Below are 24,854 nucleotides of genomic sequence, written 5' to 3'. Positions count from 1 at the left end.
TGTTTTCTTTGTTCCAAACAGTGGCTCAAAGTCCCAGTCATCCTACACTCTTGAAGCCAAGCTCTGCACTTGGCAGAAGATATGACATTGTCATATCTACTAAACTATCAGATCTTACCCAATATTCAAATTACTGAAATCTCACCTGTTTATAAAGCTTCTTTTGTTTTACGAGGAAAATCGGCCTATTAATATTTATGTTTGTATGTGTGTGGTCAGGGGCAGCCTAGATAATTACATTACCTGGTGTGGGAGAAAATTTTCAATTAGAGGTTAGAAGCCAGCTAGCTGGCTTTTTCCTTTAACTATAAAATAAATGGATTAGATCAATTTAAATATAAATTTTCCTCTAGCTTTAAAAATTTGATTTGATGTTAATAGCAATGAGCTAATAACTATTCACACAGCTAACTCACAGCTAACCCAGGAAATACAAATAAAAAAAAGATATCTTTAACCCCAATTGGATTGACAAAAATTAGAAGTCTAAAAATAGTATGTATTAGGGCCGGCCCCATGGCTTAGTGGTAAGTGAGCGCGCTCCGCTGCTGGCTGCCCGGGTTCGGATCCCGGGCACACACCGACTCATCACTTCTCCAGCCATGCTGAGGCTGCGTCCCACATACAGCAACTAGAAGGATGTGCAGCTATGACATACAACTATCTACTGAGGCTTTGGGGGAAAAAATAAATAAATAAAATTAAAAAAAATAAAAATAAAAAAATAAAAATAGTATGTATTGATAAAGAATATGGGGAAATTAGAGCTCTCAAGTTATCGAGATTGTAAATTGGTACAACTACTTTGAGAAGCAATTTGGCAACACCTTGTAAACTTTGAGAATGCACATATCCTGCAACTGAGAAAATTCTAGGTATTTTTCTATGAGATCTCAATCACACATCCATAAAGAGACATGTATTAAGAAATTCATTGCAGTATTTTTTATAAAAGCAATAATTTGGAAACTACTAAAAGTTTATATGTAATGAGTATATTATATTACATGCATCTCAGACAATAAAATATTAGCAGTTAAAATGAAAGAATTAGCCAATATTTACCAAATAGGTTGTGAAAAAGTAGGTTTCAAAGGGACACTGTAGACAATACTATGTTTTCTATGTAAATTTTAAAGAAGACTAAAAATTATGGAAAAATACATGTAGAAAAAGGATAAATGCTAAGATTGAAAGGATCTAACCTTCAGGGTGGTATTTTGGTATTTTGCTTCTCATCAAAATATTCTTTTTCAAAAAATGAGAGCAATGTGATTTTTCTTCATTGTTTTTGAAAATCTTGGTTTAATATGTTAGTAAATCAAGTCTGATTCTAAATTCAATTTGTTTCCATTCTTGATTTTGCTTAATGCTATAGCTTTTAGGAGACCTCACAAAGATAGATAATACATTCAAAGGGAAGAGGTGCATTTCTGGTGTATGTATGCTGGTTATTAAGCTCTTGTCTCTTGGCTTCAAAGCCACCTTCTGTACTCTGCCATGTGAGCCTGGGCTGGGACTCCGCACATGATATTTCCCCTTTGCTAGCTGGATGCCTGTTGGCTCTGCCAATAGGGCATGCTGGAAGGAGACTGGAGGGGGAGAAGGGACTTGTTCTTTCCTGTTTTGTTTGCTCTTCCTGTCAGTATCATCTCAGCAGGATTTCAGTATCAGTATTTGATTCCAGTTTGCTTATTTCCAACACCACCAGAAACAGCCTCCATTGTGCCACCTCCTCCTCCCCCTCCACCCCAGCAACACCAGCACCAGCACGATCCCTCTTGAAAGATCTGGATCCCTGCCCTATGGGAGCCCTCCTTTAAGCCTCTTACATTGTAATAATCCCATTTTTTTCATTGTTTCCCTATTTCTAGAGGTGGTGGATTGGTTTCTGTCTCCTGATTGAACCCTTGACTAATACAATGTGTTTACCAAATCTCAATCTTATTTTTCTATCCTGTTTACCAGTTAAGTAAAAATTTTCATTGAAATTTAGCTGATAAATTTTCATTTTTTCTGATGCTAATCATTTCTTACAAATGAGTTGGAAGGTGTTTCATTTTTATATTTTGAATAAATGAATTAAAAATCCACTGAATTTAAAATGAAGTAAAAAACTATTTTCTTTTAAGGATGCAGATGTGAGAGTTTATTGGTGATACACATTGCTTCAGCATTAAAGGCCGTGTAATGATGGAAACATATCCAAACAGCAATTTTCACATTGCTCAGTCTAGTTTCTTTTGGATAGCATTTATTTTCTCATTTATTGTCAGACATCATCTTTACCTGGAAGGGACAGATTAAATGGGTATAATTAAAGAAAAAATCTTCTAAAGAGCATAACACTAATGACTGCTTTTCATCACAGAAAATGTGTGCAATTTTGGAACACATTATCATTTTGTAAAAGAAAAATATAGAACTCATTCTTAATTTTGACTCTTAAGCACTTTGTCTCAAGATAATCAACAATGTGTGGTTTTGTATCATTAGTATACACCCCACAAATCTGATTAACTAGGCACAGAAAGCTGCAGCATGTCTTAATGTGCCAGAGGTGAGCAGCAATGTTAGGCCCTCATGCTCTCACCTCCCACTCACCCTCAGTATACCTTGTGTTCCCTGTGTGACATGTGATTTTTTGTAGGGACCCACTGAGGGTGCTAGTGTCAACTGACTAATTTACAATGAGTAAAACCTAATTTCGTTCTTAGATTTTTAGAAAAATAAATATGAAAGTAAATGTTGTAATGAAAGTTAACTCTTTATTCAGAATGCTTGGGACTGAGTTTATAAACTTTTGAATTTTAGAACTGTAATATGATGTGTTTGCCACATAGTACATAACTAACACCCACTTTGAGGTCCACAGCAGCCCCTTGTAATCAAATACAGTAATATTTCTGCAGCGAAGCATATGAGTAATTATACTAAAGGGATAAATAAAAATTACATACTGTATATAGCCTGTTGTTTGTTCAGATCATGGTTTAGCACTAAGTGAGTTTGCTGCTAATTTATTAAAAAACTTAAGAGTTTTTGGATTTTGGAATTACAGATAAGAGATTGTGGACTTATATTATTTTCTCTTGCATTTCAAAGCATCATCTTCTGTGTCTTCTGGGTCATGTACCTCACTTTGGAAACCATTGCTCTAAGTCAGTAAGCAAGAGCTTATGCATTTTAAGTACCTGTAGGAAAATGGCTTTTTTAGATTATTCCTCCTCATTCTCCTCAACCCATTTCTTTGCTCACGTACTTGTGTATGTCCCCGCACTATTTAGCTTGCCTCTTTTACCATCGTGTCTGGATTACAGCAATTGAACCATCTCCTCAGATGGAACTAGGAACACAGCAACAATTTTTATCTTTGTAAGCCCATAGATTAGCTCTATGTAGAGTAGATAGGTTCCTGTAAAATAGTCTGGTACTTAAGTTATCTTTAAAACTTGGTTTCTGAGGGAAAGTTGCTTCTGAATTCTAAACCACTGGCTTATAAATGAACTTGTAGAACTCAACTAAGGTAAGGTGGGGTTTAAATTAGTAGAGGAGCTAATGGAACATAGCAGATAGTCCAGACATTCACTTTTGGCTTTGGAATACTTCTTTTTTAAGCACATTTACTTTTGTAGATACTTGCTTTGGTTAGAATTAATTTATATTCTCTAGGCACACTCATGATGTGAGTATTTGGTTTTCTCCAGGAGTGGATTTATGTTCTTGATGATAATTTTGTCCCTAAAAAAGCAAGAAATGGAATGGAAACCTTTTTTTTTAAAGATTTTATTTATTTTATTTTTTCCCCCCAAAGCCCCAGTGGATAGTTGTATGTCGTAGCTGCACATCCTTCTAGTTGCTGTATGCGGGACTCGGCCTCAGGATGAACGGAGAAGTGGTGCCTCGATGCGCACCCGGGATCCGAACCCGGGCCACCAGCATCGCAGCGTGCGCACTTAACCACCAAGCCACAGGGCCGGCCCTGGAATGGAAACCTTTTGATATTAAAATCATTATTTGAATTTTGGGAGTTTTGCAGGGCTAGTGATAATAAGTCATAAAATCTTGGGATTGTAATATCTTACATTATGGTGCCTCCCTTACCCCTCTCCCCCAGTCTCTCTTCATGGAGTAGTGGAAAATGTACCAGCTTAGTAGGGAAATCCAAGTATTTGTTCATTCTTGATTTTATCAAGTGGGCCTGTTAACTAGGAGAATGGACTAACATTTACTGAGCTCCAGTCGTGTCAGGCACTATGCTAAGTGTTTTACATACTTTATCTCATTTAATCCTCATAAAAATGTTATTCCATAGCCTTCATTTTACTGGTGAGATAACAGGCCATGAGAAATGAACTAACTTGCCTAAGATTTCACAAGTTGATGGTGGAGATTCAAATCCAGGTTTGCCAGCACCCCCTGGCCCCCCAACTTTATAACAGTCTCTTTGAGCTTTAATTCTTCATCTGTAAAATGAAGTTGGAGTAGGTCAGGGTACAGAGACAGGTGTTTTGCTTCTAAAATGAAATGAGTTTTTACCAGTTAGCATGAAAAAAAATTAAAGTGGATAAAATTCTTAATTTTGTTTGACTTCATTACGTTTCTACCCCTATGTAACAAGTGCTAGATATGTTGCTAAAATTGCCAATTGTGTGCCTAATTTGACACCTTGTGTCTTTTGTTGGGACTGTGTGGGGCATGATGCAATTTTATTAAGCAAGCTTGTAATAAAGGAGAGTAGCAAAGCCTGCAAAAATAGAAAAGAGAATAACTTGTCCAACAGAAAAGATACGATGAGGGAGTTGTAGATTTTGGGTGAGACATCTTCAAAGACATTTTCTTAAGGCGTAACAAGAGTTGGATGGAAGTAGATGGTGTTTCACTCTAATACACTATTGAAATTAATTAAAAATAGATAATATTTTTAATTTTTAAAACATTTCTCTTTGAGATTTATTTGAATATTAGAATAGGATTTAATAACTTGTATTTTGAGTTCGGTAGGTCAGATGGGGAACATGATGCCCTAGATATGTAACTATTTTTCATATAAGATCAGAATGAAGTAGGAAAACACCCTGGTAAAGTGAAGAGCATAAGAGGCCAAGCTTTGTAATCAGACCCACCTGGGTTTGAATTTTGGCCTGCCAATTGTGTTGTGTGACTTCAGGCAAGTTCTCTGAGCCTCAGTTTCTTCATCTATAAATGGGGATAATAATGCCTACCTTTTAGTATTGTTAGGAAGGTTAAATAAAATGTATGTGAAACACCAAACTTGATACTAATGAATAGTGGCCAGGATTATTAATAATAACAAACCTATTTTTATTAATTTAGTAATACTCAAGAGTAAGGAATGTGGAGTATACCAACCAGCTGGCAGGTCACAAAGGCCTCACCCTAATTAGGAATTTTAATTACACTCGAGACAGTTTCTAAACCAGTAAGTAGTTTGATGGTTCAGGGAGAATAAGATGCATACTCTAGTTGGTTAACCCTCTTTAATCTCTGTAAACTTTTTGTCACATTGATTTAGGGTTAAAGTTGAATGAATCCGTAAATCAGAAATAGGATTTCTTGGTTGGTTGAATGACATCAACAAACAGTTTTGCCACAATAAGTAATTTAGTTTAAACACTGGTTAATGACTTGTAAATTATTTTTTAATGTTAGGTGAAATCTTTTAATTAGGGCACCATACTAGTCTACTAGGGATGTTTATTTTTTATTTAAAACATGTTTAAAAATTTATTATATAATATTTAAGATATCCAAGTAGATACGTGATTAATAAATACCTGCAAATCCATCTAGAAATAAAGCATTACTAATATATTTCAAATACTCTGTGTACTTCTTCCCAATTTCATTCTCTTCCTTCCTCTCCTAAGGTAACCACTATCTAGAAATTAGTTATTTCCATGGGTTCTTTACATTTATGCTATATTTTTATACATCTGTAAACAATATATAGTACTTTGTGACATTTTTTATTCTTGTATAATTGAAAAATTCAGCATTATGGTTGAAGGATTCATCCATGTTGAATTTTGTGGCTGTTGAACATTCATTTTAGGTATTCCATTGTATACCTAATATATGTTTCCACTCTCTTGTTAATGAACAATTATATTGTTTACCTTTTCTTTTGGTGTTACTCAAAGTGCTAATTCAGATACTCTTGTTCCATGTTGAAGAGCTTTGCAGAGTGAACTGCTTGTAGTGAGAGCTCTTTCCGTCATCTTTTCTATCTAGAAATTTAACATTTTACTTAAATAAATCAGTGCTTTGTGAATTGGAGCTGTTTTCCTGGCTTTCTTAAGAACACGTGGTTATTGATCTTGAGTAGCATGTTTTACTGTTCTCATAAAATTTTCCAACAAAAAGATTTAAGCAACGTAAGTTCTCTAAGTTATTGAATTTAGGCGAGATGCCATTAAAAGGTAGAGCAGATGGTCATTTGAGTATTAGTAGAATGAGTCAAAAGCTGTCGTCAGGTGGTTCATTTAACGGTGGCAGATGTCTTCATAAAGCTTAGCCAAAGGGAAGGAGCATTCACTCTCTGGTCAATACCGTATTCTATAGGAAGGAGAAAAAGCACTAATAGGTTTAGTTAGGGAATTAAGTTTTATGAAATGAAAACTTGAAGGAATAACTCTTGCCAGTGCTAAGGAGGTTTAGACTAGGAGGGAATGGTTTTAGATGGGAATGAATTGGGTGGATGTAGTAAGGGGAAACAAAAAAGCTACCAAAGTAAGAGATCAGTAAAATGTTGGCCTTGTTGATTTAATGCCCTTTCTCCTGTTTTATGTTTTCTTTAAATATCAACTTTTGTTTTAAAGTCAATTAATTGCATTCTCATTAAAAATTCCATAGTGCTCATTTTGGTAGTGGAGTGGGTTGCTTTGTTTACTTTCTCTAGTTCTCAGCATTGGTCTGTTTCACAGCTGTTCAGTAGCTTTGTTGGCATTTGAACTATGGGAACCAAGAAAGGATTTGGATGTGCTTTTGTGTGCATTAATGGTTTCCCTGAAGTATTCTTTAAAACCATGAATCGTAAAAGGTTTTTTGTTTTTTCTTTTTTTTTACCAGTTATCATTGTGTGTTTAAAAGGTTCCTTTTAAAGAATGCCTATACTCAGATTATGAGCTCATGAATGTTATCACTATACTTTGTGGAAAATGAACTTTGAGATGAAAAATTTATAAAACTGGACTTTTTCTCATTTTGGTCAGGTGGGGAGGTGGGGATACATTTTCTCTATGCCTTTCATCAACCAGCTCTTATTTGAGGAGCTGCGCAGATAGTTTAGGATAAACCCCTGAGTGCATAGTGGATACCAATTTGTTTAGTGCGTTTTACTTTTTGTGATGACATAGGAGACCTATTTTAGACCTTGTTAAGAAACTTAACCGTGGTGTGGACATTGACTATTACTGCTATTTGATATTAATTATGATGTTTTTGGTCATGGTGCTTTCCTGTGGTAGAACAGATTAGACTCTAACTTCAGGCCTGTGGCAATGAGGAGTGTACTTAGGTAAGGTATGTATTGTCTTTTCATAAGCATGGAATAGCTCAGTTAGTGTAAGGGTTAAAAGAAATAAAAACTTCTAAGTAGCCGTTACATACCAAATTGCTAAAGCAACTATTTGCAAGTTGGTTTCTGTAACTATTTACTTAGAGTCCCTCATGTTTTTATTTTAGCTTTTATTTTAATTGTGACATACACCAGCATCTCCAGTGCTTATACAGCATCTCCAATGCTTATATAACTGCCCCAACTCACTCAGCTGCTTCCTAGAATTAATCCACAGTCATTGTAGAAAACTTGGAAAACCACAAAGGGTAAGCCTATCAGCACATTTTGGGGATTATCTTTCTAGTTTTTCTGTGCACGTGTATTGTATGTATTAGGTAATTTATTTACCAAAATGGTATACTGTAATTCTTTGCAAACTACTTTATAAAATAACAATATAGTTCACCATGTCAGTAACATTTCTTCTACAACATGGTTTATTAACTGCATTGATTTTTTTCCTCTGTGGATTATCATAGTTTACACATAAATAGCCCCATATTTTTTTTTTTAGATTTTTTTTTATTTATTTTATTTTTTTCCCCCCAAAGCCCCAGTAGATAGTTGTATGTCATAGCTGCACATCCTTCTAGTTGCTGTATGTGGGACTCGGCCTCAGGATGGACGGAGAAGTGGTGCCTCGATGCGCACCCGGGATCCGAACCCGGGCCACCAGCATCGCAGCGCACGCACTTAACCACCAAGCCACAGGGCCGGCCCAAGCCCCATATTTTTGACACCAGTAATGTTAAATTTTTGTTTTTACTACACACAATTTAGTATCTTTAGATGTACCTTTTAAAAAATTTGAAGGCAGTGTCAAGTCTTTTAAGGCATTTGAAACATTTTGTCTTACCTTCCATAGAGGTTGTATCAATTTATATTTCCTTCTCAGCAGTATCTGTCTGGCTCTCTTGACACCATCTTCACATGCACCGACATATTATTTTTCATGTGTGCCAATCTGAGAGGATAAAATTGATCTCTCTTGTGTTTCCTTTTTAAAATTATGGAATTAATATGTGTCTAATAAAACTAAATAATTCAAAAGTGTATAGAACAAAGCATGAAAGTGCCCTCCCCCTCCCCATCTGTGCACCTCCATCCACTGTCAGCAGTTTGGAGTGGGTTTTCAGATTTTCTCTGTTTATACGCTGTGTATACGTGTACTCACAAGAGCATGCGTGTGACTTCTAGGTTTTGAAACTATGTATGATACATTTGAAATATTATTTCCTACTTTACAAAATGCTGTGTTGTTATTTTTCCCCTTAGAGAATAATATTCAAGTAAATAATACTTGTCATTGACGTAAGCATGTATCCTTGTTTTAATAGGCATCAAGCATGATGGAACCATGTGTGATACCTGCCGCCAGCAACCGATCATTGGCATTCGATGGAAATGTGCAGAGTGTACAAATTATGATTTGTGTACAGTTTGTTATCATGGAGATAAACATCATTTAAGGCATCGCTTTTATAGAATTACTACACCAGGAAGTGAGCGGTATGGAAAACAATTTTTCTTCAGTTGCAATTCCTTTTTTGTGTTAAATTTTTTATACTATTAAGCCTTAAAAATAGGAGTAGGAAATCGTTTCTGGCAGCTAGTTTAGTCAGGAGGTAGCAGGTAGCAGGTAGCAGGCTAGAGGTGGAGCAGGCCCCAGGCCTGCTATATAGTGAGAAAAGAGCTCTGTGAAGATGGAGCTGTATGTATTATTCCAAGATAATCTGGGCTGTTCTTTGTCTCGTATAGAGACTTGGCACTACTCAATGTTTGGAAATGCAAGGGCAGCCCAAGAGAGGCTGCTTATTTTCTTCTTACTATGCATTCTGTTCTATTAATTGCTATCAGATGAACACTAGGGCCCATTGATTGAATCAAGAGGCATTTATTAAGTCTATGGTGTAGCTGCTGTACTTGTGCACATTTGAAGACAAATAAGACAGTATTCTTAAGGAGTTTACAAGTTAAGGGATTATTTGATCAACAGTGATTATCATGTGATGTTTTGGACTTTCTGTAGAGATATGTGTTAAGTGTTTTAGGAGCAAAGAGAGAGGAGTATTGTGAATGGGTGTAGAGTTTCAGGTGATTGAGTCTTCTCACGTAGACATGGATAATGCATAGAAGCAAGAATCTAGCCAGTCAAAAGGAGGCAGCAGGAGTAGTAGAAAAATGGATTTTGATGTCAGACTGTCTTGATTCAAATCCTGGTCCTACCATTTATTAACTGAGTAATTTTGAACAAGTTATTTATTTTTGTCTTTTGCTTACAATTTTTTAAGTTAGGGTATAAAAAAGACATTCTAAAAATGAATAGAATAATGAGATCAAGTAGAAAAACAAAAGAAAAAAACCCCCCAAATCTTCCTGATTTCATGAATGAGAAAGTTGTAGAAGAATAAAGGTTAGATGATGTTGGAGAACCAAGCTGGTCCAGGTAGTTGAGTGTAGAGTCTTTTTCAAGGTCCATAGTCTTCTGTAGGTGTGTAATGCCTTGGAGACAGTTTACTGTATGTCAGATCCAGGCCACAGATGTATTTTACTTGGCATATACAATGCTCTAAATTTTTGAACAGTTGCTAACCTTTTAAAATCAGGTGATTTCACACAAAAATCTAAGTTTATGAATTCTGAACACACACACACACACACAACAGACACACACACACGGACACAGACACACAGACACAGACACACAGACACCCAGAAGACTGTCAACACTGGGCCTGCATTTGTTCATGGCAGTAGGTGGCTAAAGTGTATAGAAGCACCTGCACCCTTTAGACAGGTGGTGCTTTTTAGTTCAGCAAAGTCCCTACCACTCCCTGTTGTCTTCCTAAGCCTGAGGTCAAGTGCCACTTGCCATTTGTCATTGCTGTGGTGCTGTCTTTCTTAGGCCCTCATTTATATTACTTGCCTGACAGTTGTAGGGATTTGAGTTGGCTATCTCTAAAGTAGTGAAGAGTTTAATGATACTCTGAAGTGATTAGAATGGGTTCATGTGTTGATTGCATTACTGTTTACTTTTGTGACCTTGGGCAAATTACTTACCTTTTTGAGACACAGTTTCCTCATTTGTAAAATGAATAATATAATGATACCTTCCTCTTAAGGAGCATAACAGACTTGATACCTCTGTAAGTGCTTTTGTGTATAGTACAAGCTCAGTGAATATTAGCTGCTGCTGTTGTTATTCAAACTACTACTATTATCATCATCACCACCAACTATGGAATCTAGAAGGTATTCCTGTCACATACTGCTATACAATGAACCAGAACAAAGAAAAATTTTTATATTTTCAAAATAACCCTTTTTTTACAATCTTGTTTAAAAAAATAAATTACTGTTACCTATTTTATATAAATTTGAAAATAAATAATTTTATTTTCAGGGTTCTGTTGGAGTCTCGTAGAAAATCTAAGAAGATTACAGCCAGAGGGATCTTTGCAGGTGCCAGAGTGGTACGAGGAGTGGACTGGCAGTGGGAAGATCAGGATGGAGGAAATGGCCGTAGAGGAAAGGTAAAGTTTTTTTCCTGATTCATCATGTTATTCTAGAGTATTCTTTGTTCAGGAGATTTTTATTTCTACTATAATTAAATTTCTTGGCCCATTTTTTTTCCTATGCCAAAAAAATTTTTTTTAAATCTTCATTTGTTTTTTTTCCTGGAAGAAAAGAGATTGTTCCTGCTCTGTTGTAAATATTGGCATTCCTTGAGAAGGTCGTTGGGTAGATTTTGCCTTTAGGCTTCATATTGCCATTTTGTTGCCTAGAATGCCTTTGTGAACATCCTCTTTGGACCAGTCCTCCCTAAGCAGTCTCATGCTCTCCACTTTCTTGATATTAAAATTTCATTTGAATTTACTTGTTTTATATTCCATTCCCTCAAAGTCCTGTTTGTTTCTGAGGGGTAATAAGGCAGCTACTTTGTTATCCAGTCCACTTAAGTCCGTTACCCTCCTCAGGTAGCGTGTAGAGCTGTCTAGGGGTCAATTATAGTGGTTGTTCTGAGGGGAATTTTGTACAGCCTGTTTAACTGATGTGGGGTAGCCAGAGATATTAGGGTAAGTGGGTTGTTGGTTTTATTTTGAGTTTTATGTTGCCTTTGCTGATTATTCATTCATTAATTCAGTCAACAAATATCAAATGTGTATACTCTGTGTTATGCTAGATTCTAGAGGTACTGATGTCAGCAGAATGTCATGTTTGAGACTTAGATGTCAGTCACTATCAGTTCCACTATTACCTTCTTGAAAAAATTGTTTTTAGCATTGAGGAATGATTTTAAAGTCTGTCATCTGAGGAACCCTTCACAGGAACTGGAAAGTGTTTTTTGTACAATTTGGTACTATATAGATTCTTTTGAATTTAAGATTTTTAAATGTTTTTTCAAATAGATGTTTTCTAAATTCAGAGTATTATTATATTGATCTCATTTTAAATAATAAGGTCTAGTTTTAATGTTTGGAAGTCAGACAGATGTATTTTAGCTATTATATTTTAAGTACTTTAATTTTTATTAAGGAAGCAAACTTTTGCTTTTTTTAAAAAATTCAGTAAATATTTATTGAACACTTACTGTGTTCAGGCTTCTGTTTCAAGCATCAGGGATATAGCAATAAACAAAAGAGTTGAAGTTCCTACTCTCCTGAAACCTATATTCTAATTAGGAGAGAGAGACAAAAAATATAAATCTAAATTCTGTGACTGTAGTGTAGCCCGTGGACCAGCAGTGGTGGTGTCACCTGACAGCTTGTTAGAAATATAATAATAGTTCCCCTTCTTCCTAGACCTTCTAAATTAGGATCTTCATTTTAACAAGATCCCTAAGTCCTATATATGCACATTAAAGTTTGAGAAGCACTGCTCTAAAAAGAAAAAGAGAGCAGTGTGGACTTGGAAAAAGGCACCACCTCTAGATGGATGGAATGCTGTGAGGACATGCTTGGCAAGCTAATGGCAGAGAAAAGGACCCCTTTGGAGGTGGGCGCAGGAGCAACCTTGTCCCAGCTCATGGGGTGTTGGTAAGTGGAGCTCAGGCTGTATGTTCAGCCCCTACTCTCCTCCTTGGCGAGGCCCATTGTGCAGTGAACAACTTCCACAACCATTTGTAGCAGTCCTGAATCACATAGAAGAATGTATAAAACGTATGTGAAAGTTTAAAGAATATTAATAAAAATGAACCCTTTTGTTCCCACTGTACAGATTAAAAAATAAAATGTTATGAGTACCTTTAAAAGCCTTCTGTTTACCCTTTTTCAGTTGCAGGCCCCCCAGGGCAGCTGAATTTTGCTATCATTATTCCATTGTTTTTCTTTATTGTTGTATGACTTAGTGCTGTGTACTACAACATTTAGGATTTAATTTTTGAAGAACCAAGTAGCAAGCACAAATCTAGCTATTGTGAGGACAGAGCAGAGTTACCACTTTTAGATGAAGTCTCCCAGGAGATAAAAACCGAATAGAGTCTCTGGGTAACTGGTCTTACTTCTCTGGGAGTTTAAAAGAGGGCTTCTGGGATGGTCAGTGGACAAGGTCGTTAGTGGGTTGAGGGTGCAGCACAGTCTGGATATCAGGCAGGGCAGAACTATGGGCCAAGTGCTGGGCATTGGGCAGGAATATGGTCAGAGGGGATGGGTTACTATGTATTTTTTGCTTCTAAGCTTACCATGGGCCGCCTCAGAATTTTAGTAGTAGGTCAAAGCAGAATATTCTGTGGGGTGAGATGAGAGACCTCAGCTGATCTAGATGGCAGGGAATGGAGGATGGAGGGGAGAATGGGAACTTCATTATTACGTAGTCCGCAAGCCAAGTACACTTGAGAATTAGGGTCAGGCTCACTTGTGTGTTGTCCCCTCAGGTCACTAAAATGGTATAATGACAGTAGGGATCTTGGTGATAAGGTAGCCTTCAGCGTGTCTGGCCTATGAATCACATGGCTGCAATTTGGACAGATCACCCTTGGTGCCCAGCAGTCACCCTGGAAGCTCCCTTTGATAACTACCTTTTCCTCTTTCCTGGCTGGATCTCATGTTTTCTGTATTTCAGTACATTATCTTACTTAGCTTACTCTTTCCTTTCATAGAGTACACATTCTAGTAACTTCTTTTGAAAGAGAGCACGAGAAGTAAGATTTTAATGCTTTCATTCTAAATATCTTTTTAACTTTATATTCTTCCCCACAGTTAATTATATGGTCAGAGGGTTGGAAGTTATTTTTTCATCAGCTTTTGAAGGCAGTTGCTGTTAAAGTCTGAAGCCATGTAAATGGAACTTGCTGGGGTTTTGTTTTATTGGCACTTTTAGGGGGTAAAAAGTAGGCATTCTTGAAGCTTTGATTCGTCAGTATTTCATTTTTGGTTTGTTACGATTTAATACGTTACATTTTAAGAATGAAATGAGGAAAAATAAATGAAACCGTCTTGCACATGTGACTGTGAGTGAGGGAACTTAATATGATAATAAATCTTCAGGGTAACATTGTTTAAACACGTTTGAGATCAAATTCAGTTTTTATTTCTGACTTTTGATCTTGTATGTGAATAAAGAGTTTTTAAGTCCTCCTTTTTCCTTCAGTGCCAGCTGCTCTGTCCCAATCCCCTGGTGTAACCCACATGAATAATACGTAGTGTATGCTTTTCTTTTTTTTTTTTTTTTGAGGTTTAAGATCCTTACATCACCTTCATTACTACATGTGTTCAACTATATGGCTAGTATGAGCTGTGTTATGGGTTATATACCAACCCAGGCTGATGTTGCAATATTAGTGCAATCTGTGGCCCACCACATGCTAGCATGTACCATGATTTGCATGGTGATAACAGTGTTCACACACAAAAATAAACATGTCAAGTGTAGACTTTGGCAAACATGATGTAAAGACGTCATGGAAGTGTGTAGTGTGTTCTTAAAGGGTTTCTTAAGCACCACTACCTGTGTTAGTATTTTAAGACTATTTTTCATTTTACAAATGCTTTTGAATATATGTCAGTTAAGTATTTCATGTAGGTACAGTAGAGATAGTTTCTATGGTACACCAGAGTAGAAAGAGTAGTATAACAAATTCCCATGCACCCATCACCCAACTTCAAAAATTGCCAACATTTAAAAAAATGTAGGGGCTGGCCCCGTGGCTTAGCAGTTAAGTGCGCGCGCTCCGCTGCTGGCGGCCCGGGTTCGGATCCCGGGCGCGCATCAACGCACCGCTTGTCCGGCCATGCTGAGGCTGCGTCCCACATAACAGCAACTAGAAGGATGTGCAGCTATGACATACAACTATCTACTGGGGCTTTGGGGGAAAAAAATACATAAATAAAAATCTTAAAAAAAAAAAATGTTAAGCCAGCCCTGATAGCCTAGCGGTTAGAGTTCAGCGTGCTCCGCTTTGGCGGCTCAGGTTCGGTTCCCGGGTGCAGGGCCACACCACTTCTCTGTCGGTAGCCATGCTGTGGCGGTGGCTCTTCTGGACGAACCAGAAGAACTTACAACTATACGCAACTATGTTCTGGGGCTTTGGGGGGAAAAAGGAAGGAAAAAAAGGAGGAAGAGTGTCAACAGATGTTAGCTTAGGGCGAATCTTCCCCTGCAGAAAAAAAAAATGTCATTTATTTGTTGAAGAAATCAGGTTCTTTTGATTTGGCCAGTTGATTCTTGATGATATTCTTTAACTTGGTCCTCTAACCCTTGTATTTCATATAAACTAGTTGTTAGATATAGAGGCTTCATTAGATTCAGGTTCAGTTTTATTTTGGCAAGAATACCTCTTAAGTGGTGCTATGTACTTTTTATTGCATCACATCAGGAGGCACATAAAGCCTAATTTGATTATCCTACCATTAGTGATGTTAAGATTGATCAGTGGATGCAGGTATTGTCAGTTTGATCCGTTATGGAGTTTCTCAGCAACCTTTTTTTTTTTTTTTTTTTTGTGAGGAAGATCAGCCCTGAGCTAACATCTATGCTAATCCTCCTCTTTTTGCTGAGGAAGACCGGCTCTGAGCTAACATCTATTGCCAATCCTCCTCCTTTTTTTTTTTCCCCCAAAGCCCCAGTAGATAGTTATGTCATAGTTGCACATCCTTCTCGTTGCTGTATGTGGGACGTGGCCTCAGTGTGGCCGGAGAAGCGATGTGTCGGTGCGCACCTGCGATCGGAACCCGGGCCGCCAGTAGCGGAGCGGGCGCACTTAACCGCTAACCCACGGGCCAGCCCTCAGCAACCTTTTACTTAATGATTTTAGCAGCCATTCTGCATGTATTTCTTAATCAGAATTGAAAGTATAAAAGTAATGTAGTTATTTTCTTATGTCTTCCACTGTGTTTCCCCCTCAATAATAAGTCAAATTATGTTAACAAATTAAGGAATTTTATTTAGTGATTCAGAGCTTGACTAGCAAACTTACTTATATCCCAAGTGATTTGAAATTTAAGGTATATTTGATTTAAATAAAATATGTAGTCTTGGTTTTTTAGTTAGTGAAATGTTTTTTTGTCCTCCTTATAAAAATACAGATTTATTTAATCTAGCATTGCATTTTTAAAAACAAATGAAGTAGAATCTGACTATATTAGAATCAGAAGGAATTTTTTGCTAAAGACTGCATGTTTCACTTTAGAGTGTTAGAAACTGTTGCTTTGTTAATTATACAGTGGTTAGTTGTAAAAATCATAAAGCAAAGCAAGGCAGGGTTGGATTCTAAATTCAGGATGTTAGTTACCTCTGTTGGGAGGCAGGAGGATGGAATTGATGAGGGGCACACAGAGGACTTGAAAAATACTGGTAATATTCTTTTCCTTAAGGCTGATTTTCATTTCATTTTTTATTGTTCTTTAAAGTTTACATATGTTATATATTTTGAAATTAAAAAGAATGGACTCATTTACTAACAATTTGAAATATTTCTCAAATGTTTGATTAAATCCTAAATATAAAACCGTTTTATCTCTATAAAAACACCATAAAATACATAGCTTACAAAACTGTTTCTTTAGTACAGGGTAAAAATGAAAGGGTCTTTATATCTTATTTGAAATAATAGTCTGTTTTTAAGGTCATGCCTTAAAAATTGTATTTAGCATCAGCCGGGCATTCTAAGTAGCTATGAAGGGTGGCTGATTATAGGTGTCAAGATGTAGAGAAGTAATGAGTTGCATATGTGTAACTTCCCCTTCTTAGCTGTAAACTGGTTTATTTGGGAATACTCCAGTTTAATGCTCGTTGTATGTCAGTTTTGTGTAGTTGATTCTTGGCCCTTAAGCAGTAGCAACCCTAGTTTTTATTTTATTTTTTTTAATATCAAATGAGCTTACGAATCAGTCTGGTGGCATGTGGGGCCTAGAGATTGTGTTTGGGTTTCCATTGTAGGCATGGTGTTTTAGCTTAGATGGCCTGCTTTTTGGGGCAACTACTGCTGGAGGAGCAAAATCACTCAAGTCTTCTTTGAACACTGCCATTGAGCCTTGTGCTTCTCATCTTTTAGCTGACCAGAGAGCAGGTTTATCTTGAATCATTTTGGGCAGTTGGTTAAAAATTTAAAATTTTCTATCGTATAATGGGCTTAAGAGAATACACTGTTCTTTGAAAAGTAAAGATTTAAAATTTTGTGTTAAAGTGTATATTTTCTGGTAATCTATTACTGTAATTGCTAAGCCTTCCAATTTAAAATTTCTACAGTGGTTTCATAAATTACTTTATAATTCTGGAAAAATGTCTCTAATTATAATTTAATTATACATTAGAAGTGACATATTTGGCAAATTAGTATTTTTCATGATCTTGTTACACGGGATGGCAGCTGAAATGATTTTTAAGATTTAAATATAGTTAAAAGAACTAACCTCTCCTCTCTGTTTTTTAAAAAATTATTTTCTCCAAAAATTCCGTTAGGTAACAGAAATCCAGGACTGGAGTGCATCGAGCCCACACAGTGCAGCGTATGTTCTCTGGGATAATGGTGCTAAGAACCTGTACAGAGTTGGCTTTGAAGGCATGGTAGGTAGTACGAACCACAAAAGATGACAATATTGGATGGATGAATAAAGGGAAATAAAAATAGCCCTTATTGGTTTTTAATTTTTTTATTTTGTCATATCCTTTTGTCAGGGTACAGCCATCTGAATCATGAATATGCAATAGGAGGGAAAATCTGTAAAGTGCAAATTTAATAAACTTTACATTTTTACTACGATTATTTAAACTATTTAATAGTAAATATGATTTTGTCCTCAGTTAATGTTTGATAACTTACTATACATTGATTGTATAGAGCTGATCCCTTATAAATGTAAGTAGGGATTTTATTTACTAAAATCTGTCACAAAGATTTAGAATCATCTATAAGGCTGCTCTTTGGCATGGACATTGAGAATAGTATTATAATGAGATTTTTGTGGTATATTTGTATTCTAGGATCTGGTAGCTGATAAAAGTATAAATTACAATAGGTGTTAAAATTATTTTTTAAGGAGATTTTTTTCCCTGTATTTTTCAAGTGTGGTGTTGATAATTGAAAATGATTGTCCTAAAAACACTTTGAATTACTTAAGTGCTTAGGAGAATAATGGATAGAGAATAATTGATGAGCCTGTGTTTCTGCGCTTCGTGGATCATTGTTCAAATGTTGACCTCAGCTATTTAATTCATAAAGTATAATTAAATAGTATATCAATGTCAAAATATTAATGCCTTTTATATCCCTTCCATCTTGAATATATTCCTCATGCAAAGAATTCTTTAAATTTAATTTTTTTCCCCACTGTTTTATGCCCCTCGTTAGGTGGGGAAAAAATACTCCACTGTCCCTTTGCTTTAATTTCTTCCATTTATATATAAAGCCAGGCATGTGAATCTAAACAAATACTTTACTTGCCAATTTTTATAATAATATATAGCATTTGTTATCAGTTTTTCATTATTATCTTTGTGCCTCTCCCTGTTTTTAAATTGTGGATTCTTGAGGGTTCCAACTGATTATTAACTTGCCTCAAATGAAGCTTTAGTGCTTTATGTGCTCAGGTGCTTAATGAGTAGTGTGTATATATAGATTGATCCTGTTATGTTTATTGATGGCTGAGTAATATTTCTCTGTATGGTTATGCTGTTATTTATTTAATGAGATTTCTGTTGAGGGGGGTATCTGGGTTTTTTTTTTCCTCCCATTGTTGCAAGCATTGTTTCAGTAAGCATTCTTTTGCATATGTCTTTGCACATTTATGGGTGTATTTCCTTAGGATAGATTCCTAGAAGTGGAATTCCTGGGTTAAAGTATCAAATTAAAACAGTTTGACCTGTGTGTCTTTTTGGTTAGGATTGAACTAAATGTGATGCTCTAGTGGCAAAGAAGACTGTGAAAGAGAGTTGGGTTCTGTGTGTGTGTGTGTGTGTATGTATAAAGGAGCTCCTTTCCTTAATAGAGTGTGTATGTACTGATTGCCTACTATGTATATATAGGCATTTTTAAGGAAATGTACTTCTAAATTTTCACGGTAACCCTCAAGGTTGCTCTTCTAAGTTCATATTTTCTGTACTTTCCATTATACCAGGACTGCCTCCCCATTCAGATACTTAAATAATAAATTTGTTTTCTTATGAAAGCTGAGTGGGAAGGAACTTGCGTTAACTGAGTTATGGTGAAGTAAGGACTAAAGTTGACGTGTGTAGGAAAATTGACTGGGCAAGGAATCAAATACTGGATTTGGTTCTGTTCTTTTCTACTTTCTGGCTGTTTAGTTTTGGATAATTTCCTTTATAAAATGAGTTAGTACCTGCCTTGTATATTTCATAAAATTGATTAGAAAGATCAAATGAGTTGAACTTTTTTTGTTAAAAGTATCTTTAAAATGGAATGTGTTAGGTACGTTTTAAATATTAGATATTTGTTATAGTCCTTTTTTTTAGCATGTGTTTTTGGAAATATTATAATGGTAAAGATCTAGGCATTTTAATTTTGAACTTTAAAAGAAAGCTAAAAATAAATAAAGTATGACCTATCTGAAGATCAAGTTTATAGTTTTTGATGGGTCCTTTTGAAAGCAGTGTTTAGTGTGACTGTTAACTCAGAACTACTCTTGACTTCTGCTGAGGGTATGTTCTGAATGAACATTTGTCTGTTTTAGATATTGACCTATGCTTGAAGTTTTCAAGGGTGATTTTTCTGGTTTCTTTTCTTCTTCTTAGTCTGATCTGAAGTGTGTCCAGGATGCCAAAGGAGGTTCTTTCTACAGAGATCACTGCCCTGTGCTAGGTGAGTTAGCAGACTAGAGAAAATTACTAAGTAATGGGTCAGAGTGCATGGAATCAGAAAAATGGTTAAACTGGACTTTTTAATTGGACTTGAAAAAAATTATTTACCACTAAAGCTGTTTAGAGAGATAATTTTTTGGTTTTAAAGCATTTCTTCTTTTTTAATGATTTATTTAGACTCTGAAAGACTTGTCATGTCTTGAGAATTGATATGCCATTTATATGTCATAATATATTTGAAACTTTTGTCTTTCATAAACTTCTATTGAAAAATTTTGTTAGATTATCAATGTTATATCTCTTAACACTACTGAGAATAGAATCTGACAATTTAATGCTTATAAATTCCTTAGAAGTTTTTGAAAATTGCCTTTTTAGTACAAGAACAGCTCCAAGATTAAGGTAATATAATAAATATAACTTCATATATCATTAAAATAAAAAGAAAAGAACGAGAAAACCAAAACTAGCTTCATTTTATAGATTGTTATTGCCATGGTGAACATTTACCACATTCTTTTGATTGAGCCTTTAGTCCCTGAATGCTTTCCTTTCTCACGTGAACTCTGTGTTCTTCTTTCCAAATCATTTGATTTGTCCTTTTGCCAAAAAGTGCTGTTTTCTTGCAGCATGCCTTAATTTTTTAATTTTTTTTTTTGATGAGGAAGATTGGCCCTGAGCTAACATGTGTGTCCATCTTCTATTTTGTACGTGGGATGCCACCACAGCACGGCTTGATGAGCGGTGTAGGTCTGCGCTCGGGATCCGAACCTGCAAACCATGGGCTGCCAAAGCAGAGCGCACCAAACTCAACCACTGTGCCACTCACTGGGCTGGCCCCTAATTTTTTTTTTAAAGAAGAGTGTAGAAGAGATACTTATGTTTTGATGAGCTCATCCATTTCTCTTGCTGTCAGAAACTTTCCTGTTTTGTGTCTTACCTTCAGAAGAAAAGTGCAGAGTCAACATACACATTCTGAATCCGTCAGCATAGTGTTTTATGATCATGAATCCTTTATTCCAGAACTAGCTTTGAAAATAACGTAGGGAATGGGCTTTGAAATATCTACAAGTGCTCTTTAGGTAAAAATCACAAGAACCATTTGGTAAAAAATAGTACTAAGCACTTCAGAGAAAAAAATAATTCCAGGGTTCTCTTTCGTATTCTCTAGTTAGTTATTATGGTCCTGATGCAGTGATAGTCAAAGAGTCATCCAGGCAGAAAAGTGAATGTTTTCAACACCCAGAACTTTGTGTTCTGATATAGGGTTGCATAGTCTTTTAAAGATTCTACTCTTGTTCACTCATTGTTATAAGTCATCACATTATTTCAATTTTAGAGTCTGATGTTTGTTTTGTTTTGTTTTTTTAAAGCTCTCCAGTTCTAGAATCTGATACTTACAGTATATTCTCAAAACATTTCAAGATTAGGTGGTAACTAAAACATCTAGAGCTTGTTCTTGTTTAAAGATAATGCAGTTGCATGTTGTTGCTGTGATTTTCCTTTTTCTTTGTCAACTCCCTTTGCAATTACAGGTGAGCAGAATGGCAACAGGAATCCTGGTGGATTGCAAATTGGTGACCTGGTAAATATAGATCTTGACCTAGAAATTGTACAGTCTTTGCAGCATGGTCATGGAGGATGGACTGATGGCATGTTTGAGACTTTAACTACAACTGGAAATGTTTGTGGCATTGATGAAGACCATGACATTGTAGTACAATATCCAAGTGGCAATAGGTTGGTGATATTTCTTAATTTTCAGTAATGGCAAATAAAGTTAGTATGTACACGAAAGAGCCTTAAAGAAAGCAAATAATGTGATATAATCAAAGTCTCCTTAAAGTTAGCTCTTAGTAGATAAAAATCCAGAATATGTTAGTAAGGTGGAGTGGAACAAATGATGAGAAAGAGAGAGAGAGAGAGAGTGTGTGTGTGTGTGTGTGTGTGTGTGTTGTGTTGTGTGTATGTGAATTTATATGAATATATTTATGATACAATATTCTGTGCACTTTTTTTCCTTCGGGGAGCAGAATGCGTTATATCAGTGTTAGATCCAGGTATAGCTAAAAAGTTCTGTGTTCATAATGGACCATATGAATCTACTCTGAATGACAAGGATAAAATTAAACTGCTGTGGCCCATATCTCCAGGGTCATCTCTTGGTAACACAGCTCTCCCTTGTCACAGACACATATGCACACACTAATCCTTATCAGCAACATAGAATTGCTTTCATTTCCTCAGTTCTGTACCTTTGCACATACCACTGTCTCCGTGCAGAATACCTTTTCCTCCTTTTCTCCCTCTTTCTCTGGATTATCTCCTCTGTATCTTATATTGAGCTTATATGCTTTGGGAAACTCCTCTCTCATCCTCCCTACACTAGTCATCTGTTTAGGTCTCCTATTTATTAAAACAATTATTTATTTAGGTTGTGAGTTTTCTTTGAGACTGGGCCAGTGCCTTTTATTTATTTGACCCTAGGGGCCAAAATATATCCAGTTTACCAGTATGTTTGCAGTATTTTATTTTATTTTATTTATTTATTTTTTAAATTTTATTTTTTATTTATTTTTGTGAGGAAGATTAGCCCTGAGCTAACATCCATTGCCAATCCTCTTTTTTTTTTTTTTTTTAAAGATTTTATTTATTTATTTTTCCCCCCAAAGCCCCAGTAGATAGTTGTATGCCATAGCTGCACATCCTTCTAGTTGCTGTATGTGGGACGCGGCCTCAGCATGGCCGGAGAAGCGGTGCGTCCCTGCGTGCCTGGGATCCGAACCCGGGCCGCCAGCAGCGGAGCGCGCGCACTTAACCGCTAAGCCACAGGGCTGGCCCTACCAATCCTCCTCTTTTTGCCAAGGAAGATTGGCCCTGGGCTAACATCCGTGCCCATCTTCTCTACTTTATATGGGACGCTGCCACAGCATGGCTTGACAAAGCGATGTATCAGTGCGCGCCCAGGATCTGAACATGGGAGCCCTGGGCTGCCAAAGCGGAGCGTGCTCACTTAACCACTGCGCCACCAGGTCGGCCCGTTTGCAGTATTTTAAAGAAAAAGCAATAGTTAAATTGAATAATTGTCAAAGCTTTATTAAAGACGTGTATGTAAAGAAACTAACTCTATGAGGTTCTTTAAGGGAGGGATTATATATAGAATAAGAAAAATTAACATTAAATTGCTTACCAAAGTATAGAATTGGCTGTAATTGTGTTCAAATCTTAAGGATATATATCAAGAGACACAGAAAAAGCATTTGACAAAATCCAACACCCTTTCATGATAAAAACACTAAATAGACTAGAAACAGAAGGGAACTTCTTCAGCTTGATAAAGGACATTGAGAAAAAACCAACTTCTAACATCATATTCAATGGTGAAAGACTGAATGCTTTTCCCCTAAGATCAGGAGCAAGGCAAGAATGTCTGTTCTCCCCACTTCTATTCAACATTGTTCTAGACAGTCTAGTCAGGGCAATTAGGCAAGAAAAAGAAAAGGAAGAAGTTAAACCATCTCTGTTCTCAGGTGACATGATCTTGTGTGTAGAAAAACCTAAGGAATCCACAAAAAAAACTGTTAAAAATAATGAGTTCAGGAAAGTTGCAGGATGTAAGATCAACATAGAAAAATCAATTGTATTTCTGTGCACTAGCAATGAACAGTCTGAAAATGAAATTAAGAAAACACTTCCATTTACAATAGCATCACAGAGAATAAAGTACTTAAGAATAAATTTTGCCCAAGAAGTGCAAGACTTCGTATACTTCAAAACTATAAAACATTGTTGAAGGAAATTAAAGAAGATCTAAATAAATGGAAAGATATCTCCTGTTTATGGATCAGAAGATTTAATACTGTTTAGATGGTGTATTAGTTTCCTAGGCTGCCGTGACAAATTACCACAAACTGCGTGGCTTAAAACAATAGAAATTTATTGTTTAGGGCCGGCCCCGTGGCTTAGTGATTAAGTGCGCGCGCTCCGCTACTGGCGGCCCAGGTTCGGATCCCAGGCACGCACTGACGCGCCGCTTCTGCGGCCATGCTGAGGCCGCGTCCCACATACAGCAACTAGAAGGATGTGCAACTATGACATACAACTATCTACTGGAGTTTTGGGGGGAAAAAAAATTTATTGTTTCACAATTCTGGAGGCAAGAAAAGTTAAGGTGTCGGCAAGATTAGTTCCTTCTGGAGGCTCTGAGGGAGAATCTGTTCTGTGCCTCTCTCTTAGCTTCTGGTGGTTGCTGGCAGTCTTTGGTGTTTCTTGGCTTGTAGATGCATCACTCATTTCTCTGCCTCTGTCTTTCACTTGGCCTTCTGCTCTGTGTGTCCCTATGTCTTCACAGGACTTTCTTCTTTTTTTTCTGGGTACAAATTTTAGTTTCAAATGCATTCAAATCAATCTCTGATTAGTCAAGTTCAGACAGTCATAGGGAGATCATTTGAGACTGAGAGCCACATAGAGAGTCTCCTAGCCCACTATTTTATTTTCATCAGCACAACATTTGTAGCTTAACCATCTATGGGGAAGGAACGCTGAGGAGGCATAGAAGGAAGTTAATTGCTCATGGAAATTCTAAAATCCTTTACATAGAAAATGATCAAAAGCTAATTTCACATGACTTTCTTATAAGGACACCAGTCATTGAATTTAGGGCCCAGCTTAATCCAATATGACCTCTTTTTAACTTGATTATATCTGCAAAGACCTTATTTCTAAATATGGTTGCATTCAGAGGTATTGGGGATTAGAATTTCAACATATATATATATATATATATATATTTTTTTTTTTTTTTTTCTGAGGAAGATTAGCCCTGAGCTAACTAACATCCGTTGCCAATCCTTGTCTTTTTGCTGAGGAAGATTGGCCCTGGGATAACATCTGTGACCATCTTCCTCTACTTTACATGGGATGCCTGCCACAGCATGGCTTGACAAGTGGTGCGTCGGTCTGCACCCAGGATCTGAACCTGCAGATCCCGGGCCCCCAAAGTGGAGTGTGAGAACTTAAC

General features: G+C 36.4%; 1 protein-coding gene across 2 annotated transcripts in view; it reads left to right on the top strand.

Moving 5' to 3' along the window:
- Nucleotides 1-24,854, top strand: part of MIB1 (MIB E3 ubiquitin protein ligase 1) — a 114,314-nt gene that overhangs the window by 6,899 nt on the left and 82,561 nt on the right. For both annotated transcript variants that reach the window (XM_087438995.1, XM_004421043.3), the window contains exons 2-6: nt 8,920-9,091; nt 10,986-11,115; nt 17,480-17,584; nt 19,769-19,835; nt 21,370-21,574. In XM_087438995.1, the coding sequence (XP_087295121.1) occupies nt 8,920-9,091; nt 10,986-11,115; nt 17,480-17,584; nt 19,769-19,835; nt 21,370-21,574 (679 nt within the window). The remainder of the gene's footprint in view (nt 1-8,919; nt 9,092-10,985; nt 11,116-17,479; nt 17,585-19,768; nt 19,836-21,369; nt 21,575-24,854) is intronic.

Source organism: Ceratotherium simum, chromosome 14 (genome assembly GCF_057802395.1).
Source record: "Ceratotherium simum simum isolate JZ-2026a chromosome 14, ASM5780239v1, whole genome shotgun sequence".
NCBI classification, from domain to species: domain Eukaryota; kingdom Metazoa; phylum Chordata; class Mammalia; order Perissodactyla; family Rhinocerotidae; genus Ceratotherium; species Ceratotherium simum.
The sequence above is the reverse complement of the archived record's forward strand: the minus strand, read 5'-3'. Positions and strand labels throughout refer to the sequence as shown.